Source organism: Amaranthus tricolor, chromosome 11 (genome assembly GCF_026212465.1).
Source record: "Amaranthus tricolor cultivar Red isolate AtriRed21 chromosome 11, ASM2621246v1, whole genome shotgun sequence".
In the NCBI taxonomy this organism is placed as follows: domain Eukaryota; kingdom Viridiplantae; phylum Streptophyta; class Magnoliopsida; order Caryophyllales; family Amaranthaceae; genus Amaranthus; species Amaranthus tricolor.
In genome coordinates, this window is record NC_080057.1 from 14,044,501 (window position 1) to 14,056,094 (window position 11,594).

General features: G+C 38.2%; 1 protein-coding gene and 1 non-coding gene across 2 annotated transcripts; both read left to right on the forward strand.

The window, feature by feature from the left end:
* Positions 1–3,185: 3,185 nt before the first annotated feature.
* Positions 3,186–3,292, forward strand: LOC130827988 (small nucleolar RNA R71). The gene has a single exon (XR_009047299.1). It is a non-coding gene; the product is annotated as a small nucleolar RNA R71 (small nucleolar RNA).
* Positions 3,293–6,876: 3,584 nt separating this feature from the next.
* On the forward strand, positions 6,877–9,229 carry LOC130826525 (serine/threonine-protein phosphatase 7 long form homolog). Its single transcript, XM_057692107.1, has 4 exons — positions 6,877–7,493; positions 7,581–8,162; positions 8,239–8,698; positions 9,213–9,229. The coding sequence occupies exons 2-4, from the start codon at positions 7,773–7,775 to the stop codon at positions 9,227–9,229; spliced, it is 867 nt and encodes a 288-aa protein (XP_057548090.1). The 5' UTR covers positions 6,877–7,493; positions 7,581–7,772.
* Positions 9,230–11,594: the final 2,365 nt, after the last annotated feature.

An 11,594-nucleotide genomic window follows, 5' to 3' on the forward strand; every position in this document is an offset into this window, starting at 1 on the left:
AACGATCACCTTTGATCCTAACAGGTAAGGCCTAAATTTCTCTATGAAAAATACAACTGCCAAAAGCTCTTTTTCTGTTGTTGCATAATTCATCTGAGCTGGATCCAACGTCTTACTCGCATAATAGATGGCATGCAACTTGCCATCCTTCCTTTGACCTAAGACAGCCCCTATAGCATAGTTACTTGCATCACACATGATTTCAAAGGGGATGTTCCAATCCGGCGGTTGGATAATAGGAGCAGAGATAAGAGCTTGTTTCAATCTGTTAAAAGCTTCAAGGCAATCGTTAGTAAACAGAAATGGGGCATCTTTGGCGAGGAGCTCAGTTAGAGGCCTAGCAATCTTAGAGAAATCCTTGATAAACCTCCGGTAAAAACCAGCGTGACCAAGGAAACTCCTTATTCCCTTAACATCAGAAGGAGGGGGTAAACGTTCTATGACGTCTACTTTCGCTTTATCTACCTCAATGCCCCTGTTGAAGATAACATGACCTAACACTACCCCTTGTTGTACCATAAAATGGCATTTTTCCCAGTTTAGGGTGAGGTTGGTCTCCTTACACCTACGGAGCACCTTTTCGAGGTTGCTTAAGCATGCTTCGAAAGATGTTCCGTACACAGAAAAATCATCCATAAATACTTCCATAAAATCCTCAATAAAATCAGAGAAAATGGCTATCATGCATCGTTGGAACGTGGCGGGGGCATTGTAGAGGCCGAAGGGCATCCTTCGATATGCAAAGGTCCCATAGGGACAAGTAAAACTAGTCTTTTTCCTGATCATCTGGATGGATAGGGATCTGGAAAAATCCAGAGTATCCATCTAAATAGCAAAAATATGAATGGTTTGCCAAACGTTTCAACATCTGATCTATAAAAGGCAATGGGAAATGATCTTTACGGGTTGCTTTATTTAATTTTCTGTAATCTATGCACATTCTGCAACCCGTAATTGTTCTAGTGGAAACTGATTCCCCTTTATCATTTTTTATAACGGCCATGCCACCCTTTTTGGGCACTACTTGTACGGGGCTAACCCAACTACTATCAGGGATAGGGTAGATTATGCCTACGTCAAGTAATTTCTGAACCTCTTTTCTCACAACATCTTTCATATTAGGATTCAATCTCCTTTGAGGTTCTATAGATATGGCATGATCATCATCGAGAAATATTCTATGCATGCAAAAAGATGGACTTATACCAGTGATATCATCTATTGAATACCCTATGACACTCTTGAAATTTTTAATCAATGCAATCAATTGGTCAAGTTGGGTATTATTTAATTCAGCATTAACAATTACAGGATAAGTTTCATTTTCTCCCAAATAAGCATATTTTAATGAAGAGGGAAGGGCTTTAAGATTTACCTGAGGAGGCGTGGAACTCTCCTGTTTAAGCGTCACAAAAGCCTCCAAAACAGTCTCCATCATCGGTTCCATATAGAAATCTGGTTTATCTAAAAGCTTCTTCAAACTTGCGGCTTCTAAGCACCTTCCATCCTCAACTCCTTCTAAAATTGATCTCAAAGGGTCATCATACTGTGGATGCATAATCTCAACCCTTGCTACTTCTACTTTGCACAGCGATTCATCAGCAGGTCCTTTCATTATTGATGGAAGATGAAACTCGACGTCCTCCCCCAGGATGTTCAATGTAAGCTTGCCATTGAATACATCAAAAACAGCCCGTGCGGTCTTCAAAAAATCTCTCCCAAGAATGATAGGTATGATATGATCTTCAACAATATCCATAATCACAAAATCACAAGGGACATAGAACTTCCCTATTTGAACTAGCAAATCTTCAACAATGCCAATTGGAAACCTTACTGATCTATCGGCTAGTTGCAAAGACATCCTTGTTGGCTTGATCTCTGCATTGATCTTCTTGCATAAAGACAGCGGCATGATACTTACACTAGCTCCCAAGTCAGCAAGTGCTTTATTAACCAAGACTTCACCAAATTTGACTGGAATGGTGAAACTTTCGGGGTCAGCTTCCTTTTTCAGCACCTTGCACTCTAAGATAGCGCTGCATTCTCCTCTTAATGTTTCTACACCTGTTTCTGGCAGCTTCCTTTTGTTAGATAATACCTCCTTCAGAAATTTTGCGTAAGAAGGCATCTCCTTGATAGCATCTATGAAGGGAATGTTTATTTCAAGCTTACTCAAAACATCTAAAAACTTCCCATATTTTTCTTCAAGCTTGCGACGCGCTAATCTTTGTGGGAAAGGAACAGGAGGTATATATACATCAGTGGTGGGCTCCTTTCTCTTCTCTGGGGCAGGTGCCGGTTGTTCCTCTTTTTCCCCTTTATCAGGTGCTTCTTCCTCTATTACCACCTCTTCTTCTTCATTCTCAACAACAACCATGGGTGGAGGATTATATGTTGTGCCGCTTCTTAGTGTAACTGCATTTACATGCCCGGAGGTGTTTTTCTCGGTGTTGCTTGGCAGCTGTCCACTGGGTTTGGAGAGGTTGCTCAATTGTTGCGCCATCTGTGCCATCTGATTATCAATGATTTTGTTGTGTGCTTGAATTTGCTGGATGGCACTAGAAGTATCAGCATTAATCTTGGACTGAGTGGCAATGAAGTTCTCCATCATGGACTCCAAATTTGATTTTTGCGGTGAGTTTTGTGGTGGGGGTTTTTGAAACCCTGGGGGTTGTTGGTTATATGTTGGTGGAGGTTGGTGATATAATGATGGTGGGTTCAATGATGCATTGGGATTTTTATATGAAAAGTTGGGATGATGCCTCCAACCTTCATTATAAGTGTTGGAGTATGGATTGAATGGTGGCTTCCCTTGGTTGTAAACTGCATTAACTTGTTGGCTTGATGATGATTCTGCTGCTGCACACTCTGATGGGGAATGACCTTGGATTCCACACACTTCACAAGCCTTTAGTGTGTTCCCTACACTCAATTGGTCCATCCTCCTTGACAATGCGTGGACAGAGTTTTGAATAGCAAGTAATGCATCCACTTCATATTTTCCACCTTTCTTGGTATTCCTTTTATCTCTCCAATGGAAATTCGAGGACATTTTCTCGATTATCTGCTTGGCTACCTCGGGGGTTTTGGCCATCAATGTTCCTCCGGCTGCAGCATCTACTGAAATTTGTATCTCGTCCCTAAGACCATTGTAAAAATTCTGAATTAAGAGCCAGTCTGGGATTCCATGGTGCGGGCACTTCCTTTGTAGCCCTTTATATCTTTCCCAAGCCTCGTATAATGCTTCATCATCATCTTAACGGAATGAGGTGATATCATTACTTAGTTTAGCAGTTTTGGCTGGTGAAAAGAATCGAGCAAGGAAAGCCTTAGATAATGCCTTCCAAGTGCGATACTTGTTCGGACCTTCAGATCTTAACCAATCTCTTGCCTCCCCGCGGAGTGAGTAGGGGAAACAAATCAGCTTCATCTGTTCATCAGAAATCCCCTGATATTTCACGGTGCCACACTTATTCACGAACTCATCTAGGTGGTCATTTGGATTCTCCACCTCAGTGCCGGCAAATTGATTCTGAGCAATGAATTGAAAGAAAGCTGGTTTGATCTCATAGTTTGCGGCTGTGATGGTTGGTTGAACAATACTCGACCCTAAACTCCCATCAGTCATGGCATATTCACGAAGAGACTTTGGGTGTTCTACTGCCATATTTCGTTGTTTCCTTTTCCTTCTTCTTTTCCCAATTTCAGGATTTATAGGTACAAGATTTTCTTGTCTTTGAGACCTAGTATGCATACACTACACTCAAAAATCGGGGTCAAGTGCAAAGTGAAGAAAGAAAAAATGAAAACAACTCAAAATGATAGAGAACAATGAACTAACTAATCAAGAAAAACAATTAACAAAGTCGCCACTCCCCGGCAGCGGCGCCAAAAACTTGGTCGGGACTTTATGTCCTTCAATAGTAATACCGCAAGTGCACGGCGTAGCGTAGTACGTCGGCAAGTACGGGTCGAATCCACAGGGAGTGGGGGTTAAGTTAATAGTTTCTCAATCGATTAGTGTGTTCGAAAACGTATAAATGATGTTGGAGATAAAATGAAAACAAGCGATTAAAGAAAAGAAACTTAATGAAAACAAATCATAAAAGTAAATAAGGATACAAAGAACTAAAAGCAAGGATAAAATGATCAATAAATTAAGAGGCATAGGCTAGGCTTTCTCACCAAAACAGTGTTTACTAAACATTAACCTAAGGTCATGGATATTTTGTTATGGGGAAGAACGTATCATAAGTACTAATGTTCTCTATCGAGCAACAAAAGCTTTCTAACCATTCTCAACTACCTATTCTCATGGAGCTAATACACAACTTAAGACATGAAGCACACATTCAACATTTCCAATTAAAGCATCTACCTATTCTCATGGAGACGCCTTAACTTTTAAGCATAGATTATCGTTAAAAATCGACTCTCGCCCTCAATTCAACGACACTACAACATGATAGCAAAATCCATCTTAAACCATAAACAACATAACCAAACCAAGGGTAGAGAAAGCAATTCAAACTACATTCATGGTGATAATGCCTAGCCTAAGCCAAAATAAACTACTCACTCATATTCATATTGAAGTTGTAGAATGCAGCAAGTCAAGAATCATAGATGAACAAATTGAGCTAGAGAGTATCCTAAAGAGATGAAAGCAATATAAGTTGAAGAACTACAAGCATGAATATCTTAACTAAAGCAAACAATCAAAGGGATTAAGTGACATGTATTGAAAACAATATAAGCAAGGATAGAAGTTACTCTTTTGAGCTCAATCTAAGGATGAACAAGATGAATTGATGATTCAAAGTAATACCTTCCAAAAGCTTCAATAGTAGTACATCAATGGTTGAAGAATCCCAAATTGCAAAACATTACAATAAAGGATAAAGTAAAGACTGTATTTGGAAAGTGAAAATACTAGATTGAATTAGAAGAGAAATTATGCTAACACTAATTCCTAATTAAAATGAAAGCAAGGCTATGAAGAATACATAAACTACTCAAGATGAAAGGTGAAAACTGAGATGAAAACTGAGATGCAAGCTCCTTCTTCCTCTTCTCTATTTATAGGCTTCAAAAGCAAGTGGGGGGTGGTGGTTTCATGATTGCTCCACCACCCCTAGGTTATAGGAAGGGGGGTGCCACCCCTAGTGGATAGGGTAGGGTGGCTGGCAGTCTTGGCAGCAACAGTTAGAAGCAACAAATATAATTGGACCTCGAATGATGCTTTAAAAAGATCGTACATGTTGCTGCCGCCCATTTCGCTCGACTCGAGCGAATTCCGCTCGAGCAGTCGAGCCACCTTCCTGTTCAACATCAGAGACTTCAAGAATGGGACAGAATGTAAAAATTAACTCTGCTCGACCCGAGCCATTGTGCTCGACCAGTCGAGCAGATGTACTGTGCTCCTGAATTAAATCCTGCTGATGATCAGAAGCTTCTGGAAATGTGAATGCACTTCGCTCGACCCGAGCCATCTTGCTCGACTTGTCGAGCGGATCTATTTTGGCTTGTTCTTGTGGCTTGGCTCATGATGTTTCGCTTCTTTGAATCCTCGGTGTTTAGGTGAGCAATTGTATGCAACTAGAGGGGCTAGTTTGTGCTCGGTGTATATGATTAGATCCTGAAATGAAATAAAATACCAAAGCAACAAAACAAGCGTAAAATCCAATAAACCAATGCAATAACATGTAGTTTACTCACACTAAACAAGCCACTTATAGGGGTAAAAATAAAGATAAATGTAGCTAACAACGCGTATAAGTACTTAGTGGATGGTTCTATTCCTGAGCGCCAAAGGACTTTGATTCATGATGGTGGGCATCGATATGGAGTGAAAACTACAAACATGTCTAAAGCGTTCTATGGCGTAATGAAGGGGGCCAGGTGTCTCCCAATCACTTCATTGGTTAGGATGACATTCTTCCGGGTTAACGAATACTTTGCCACAAAGAGGGATTTAGGGAGAAACAGATTAGAGAACGGACATGTGTATGCCAAAAAACCAACTGATACGGTTGATAAGAATGCTAAAAAAGCACGCTTTCATGATGTTAGGATATATGACATAGTACGTGGGATATTTGAGGTCACCACTGGTTGTGGCAATAGGATAGCAGGAAAAGGTGGAAAATGCTACATGGTTGACCTCACAGCAACATCATGCACCTGTCAGAAACCAACCATGTTCAAGTTACCGTGCTCACATGTTCTTGCAGTATGTCGTGCTCGTAACAGTTCTCGTATGATGCTTTTTTGGACCCTTCGTTTCACAATACAAAATACCTATCTACATATAAGACGACTTTTATGCCTGTTCCAGACATGTTCACCTGCGATCCTTGGAATGGTTCTACAATGTTCTAGATCCCTCAACTAAGCGTGGAAGGGGTCGTCCGCAATCAACTCATATACGAAACGAAATGGATGCACCCTCGACGCGTCCTCGTAACACATGTAGCATTTGTGGATTTAGTGGTCATAATAAGAAAACATGTCTTCGAAGGTAAACAAAGTATGTTTTTTTTAATATTTTGTAATCATGTTGAGTCTGATAATATTTTTGTGAATTTTATAACACTTATGTATGTAATAGCGATAATGGCGATGCCGGGCCCAGTTGATCCATCAATGCTTACAATTTAGGCGACACACAGGAGCTTAGCTGCCTGGGAGGGCTCCACTACTCAGTTGGTTACTCGTCAGCACTACCAGGCGAGTACGTTACATTGGGAGGTGGATGACAGAGTATTAGAGGTAGTGGAATTAGCCGGTTTTAGTTACATTCACAGGTTGTTGGGCGGGGGTTTAGAGATCAATCGAGCTCTTATCACTACATTAGTGGAGAGGTGGAGGCCGGAGACTCATACCTTCCACCTCATGGTTAGCGAGACAACAATCACGTTGCAAGATGTGGCAGTTATAATGGGACTTCATACAGAGGGAAATTGGCCAGCATTAGTTCATGAGCTACTAAGGGTTTGGCCAGAAAACCCTCAAGACCCTACACAACCGCAGATCATCACTGGATCATTGTTGAAGTTGATTTGGCTCAGAGAGCATTTTAGCGCGCTAGAGGATGACACGGATGATATTACGGTGGATAGACATGTGCGAGCATACATTTTGTACCTGTTCGGATGCATCTTGTTTCTAGACAAGAGCCGTGACTCGGTACAGTTGATCTATCTCCCTCTACTAGGAGACTTGGAGCGGGTTGATGAGTATAGTTAGGGAAGTGCTACCCTAGCGTATCTGTATCGTAATTTATGTCGAGCATCTCGTAAGGGTGCCAAGGACATTGGAGGCTGCTTGATGTTGTTACAGATATGGTCGTGGGAGCATATTCATATAAGGAGGCCTATAATTCGGACGATTCGACCCGCTGGGCAACATGATCAGGAAGATGACGTGGAGGATTTTGAACCGGTGTTAGGTTCACAGCATCGTCGTGGGATGGATCCTTTAGCAGTAAGGTAGCAACACTCAATTCACTATTCAAATTCAAAATTTCACTATTCTATGATACATGAAAATATTAAACAATGTTCGTTTGTTTGCAGTTGGCTTCGTGTATATCATTCGAGGTCCCACTCCCCACATACTCTCGTCTACTACAGAGACGCTCTTGATCGACAAGGGACGAGCATGTTATTAACTTTTACTATTTGTATTAGTTATGAATAAATTTTTTATATTACAGAGTATATTGATTTCTATTACAGATGACATGGTAGCCTTACACAGCGGCTAAGATGGACGCTCTACCACACATATGTACATCGGGCCACGAGATTTGGATATCGCGTTGTCTACTTATTTTCTTTGACATCATCGAGCTACATCTCCCGGATCGTGTCATGCGTCAATTCGGTTTAGAGCAGGTTATTTCGCATGCCTGTGACACCCAACCTCAACTACATGCGATTGATCGAAGGACTGGGGACAAAAACTACGTCGTACGACATAGATCGCAGGTAGATGCGTGGAATGACCGAGCATCTCGATTGGTTCGAGGAGATAACTACACCGGTCATAGCTCTGGTACGTACATGAATTGGTATAGGCGTATCTCCATATTACGCCTAACGAATACCACATTTGCGCAGCCAGGATCACATTACCATCCGACATCTACGTTACTGGTACGTCTTCTTTTAACACTCATAACATATAGTAATACTTATGTGATTCTTTTAACAATATAATGATAACATACAGGCTGAGCGCATCCGATCGGTGCTTATACAATGCAATGACACGATTCACGGGGCCGCTACATCGCCAGTTGGTGTGGGGTATCGGCTATGTTCTCAGACCCTTGGCTCCATTAACGCGTCATTGACCGATGCATGGTATGAGTACCTCATTCCGACTCCACCCATCATTGGCGAGGTACATGACACATTCCACACTCCTTCTCCACGGAGTTCGGCCCACCGAGGTAGCTCTTCCGGAGGATCAAGTACTCGGTCCACAAGAGGTCGCGAGCGTTCATTTACTCGAGGTCGGTCTTCCAGATCCCCATCGCCATTCGTTCCTCCAGCTTCCATGACCACTCCTCCTCCACATCTATCGCCTCCGCAAAGGATCATCACATATCAGCGTGCTAGTCAACGACGAGCTCCTGCTCTTAAAATCATTGCAGAGGTTGATGAGTATAAACCATCATCATCCACCGGTGCGCACAACAAAAGGGGCCGGGGATTATAGTTTAACAAACTTTGTATCAACTTATATGATTTGAACTTCTTGTATCACTTTCCATGATTGTAATATATCTTCTCATTATTTTCATAATTAATGTTTTCAAATCAAGCTGATTCGTAGTTGATTATTATGGAATAGATGGTATTGAACTAGTTTAATGCAGGTTGCGTTAACTATATGGGAATTGAAAGAAAAAAGTAAAATGCTGGACGAGCACAGAGAAAATCGCCACATGAGATGGCGGTTTGCCCTCACCAAACAGCTACTTCATGTGGCGGTTTACTAGTTAATGCAAACCGCCATCTCATTTGGCGATTTTGTTTGGAATATTTAAAAAAAATAAATTGCCACGTAGACGGTATTGTGGGAAATACTATTCCATTTCATGCAAAGTGGGAAATATTTTTCATTTTTGCAATATTATGGGAAAAGATTCAAAATAAAATTATGAAATTGGCTTTTTGAGGTTGATTTGAAAAATATAGGTATTGAAAATGTATAATACTTTAGATCATAAGAAGAAAATTTAGGTCAAAAAAACAAAATAAAACTCTTTTGTTATAAATTCCGAAAAACCTCTTTGAATACTACATTTGTTGATTTGACCCTTGAAATTTATTGTGGAGAAAACAATTATCTTGCTTGGTTCCCTTTGGAATAACAGGTAAGATTTGCCCAAAATCGTCTCCAAAAACAACCACATTTCCACCAAATGAAACATTATATTTTCCTTCTCCTCTTGATATAGCATTCGTTATTGTATCATACACATCTTTTTGTTCATCTGTTAAAAACTAAAACAGATCTTTGTGTTCTTTTTGTAAAGATTTTATATCATAACTAAGTTCTTGTTGGATCGACTTGTTTTGTGTTTCATAAATCACCATGTCATTCATCACCAAATGAGTAGTGTTTACTTGTTGTTTTAGAAGGTCAGTGTCATATTAGTTTTATACAACAACCACCTATATTTTATAATAATCAATTATTTTTACTAATTATACACGTAAATTTGATAGGCTATTTTTTTCGTATAATAAATTTAAAATATGAAAATAATAGCTTGTGTTTACACTTACTTGACTGATTGGATATTGAAGATGCATCACGTTGAATAGTAGTATCAAGTTTTTTGTAGCACTTAGAATTGTGGATGGACTAAATTTTGGTTTTTTTTTTTTCATATTGTAAAACACAATCACTTGAATTGGAAGGTTGAAAAGTTTTTGAAGATTCTTGATGAATGAGTGTCCAAAAAATTGAGGAAGGTGTCAATATATTAAAATATGAAATTAATTTAGAAAAAAATATAACCTTGTTCATTAGTATATGATATACGCCCCTTATTTTTCATGTTCATTATCATCTTTCTCTTCATCCTTGCAATCTTCTTATTGTCGTCATGGTCCATGGTATAAGAGTGTTGAATTCCTTTTAGGAATTATTTATTTTAGATAATAAATAAGTGAAAGCATAAAGGAATATGACTAATTATATATATTTTTATATCCATTATAATACATTGTAAGGATTGTCTAGATTAATGGTACATTGAAAATATAAATATTTGATAAAAAATGACAACTACTCTACTTACTAAATATAATGGAGTTTGATAATAAAATTTGTACGCACTACACACTTCTCAATCATCAATAATGACATTTAATTGAAAAATGAAAAGTCACATGCCGTCCACTTAGTTATAAAATAATAAGATAATGTGCTCATATAAATAACATGAATTCAATGTCACAAATAAATAAATAAAAATCGTAAATATAAAAGTTACAATAAAAATCTATGAAAGTAACATGTTGTTTAAGTAATTGTATTTCTTCAATTTCTTGACCATTAAAGAACAATCTTTTTGAAAAATTTTAATTCACCTCTCCATTCCTTTATTTTTGCAAATTGAATAATTAAAACAATAAATCCCTCAGTATTATCTCCTACATAGTTGGAACTTGGAAGCCTCTTTAGCATATTTGTCTCATAAAATACACTTCAAAGTATTACCGCTGTAGGATATATGAAGAAAGTGATTCGAATATTATATATTAAATTTTTACACCTCATATAAATTTTATAATTATATTAAAAAAAAAACATACTTATTATCATTCAATTGGAGTACAACTTTCTTTGATGTTTTGGCATTCCTTTCAATTGTCTCTCTCCAGGTCCAAACGCTACTATTTAACCAATAATATCCATGGAAATAAAACAAATAATTAGTATTAGTATAAGATACGTGTATGACTGTAAATGATTATTAAAAAAAGGATAAAATTTTTGAGCATAAATGACAAATAACATTAAAAATTTACCAATTAAAAACATATCACCAAATGCCCTGGATTGAATATCATTGAATGATACTAAATCAAATCCGTACATAGGAATGGCCAATTGTTCTTCACAAACATTCACAGAAGTTGTATAGAAGAAATTTTTTTGAATTTTCATTATTTTGTCCAACACCAAACTTGGCAATGGTGTGCAAATGTCCTTCCATGAGTTTATCATTAAATCGTGCTGATTAAAGACTTTTTAACCGTGGCTTGTATTTTTCCACCCTACAAAAGAACAACATAAAAAAACATGCGTAATATTAATATTTATTAATTTATATCTTAAACAATGTAAAGCAAATATTATTTAATAATATTATATAGCATATACAAATTAATATAAATCAACAAAACATACCTTTTCATCTAAAAAAACCATCTCAAAACTACCATGTACACTTGGATCATCATAACTTGGAGGCTTTCACAATCGTTATTATTCTAATTTTGATAACCATCTTCTCATTGAGGGGTGTTATCTCTTCAATATAATTGTATGCTGTCATTTTTCTA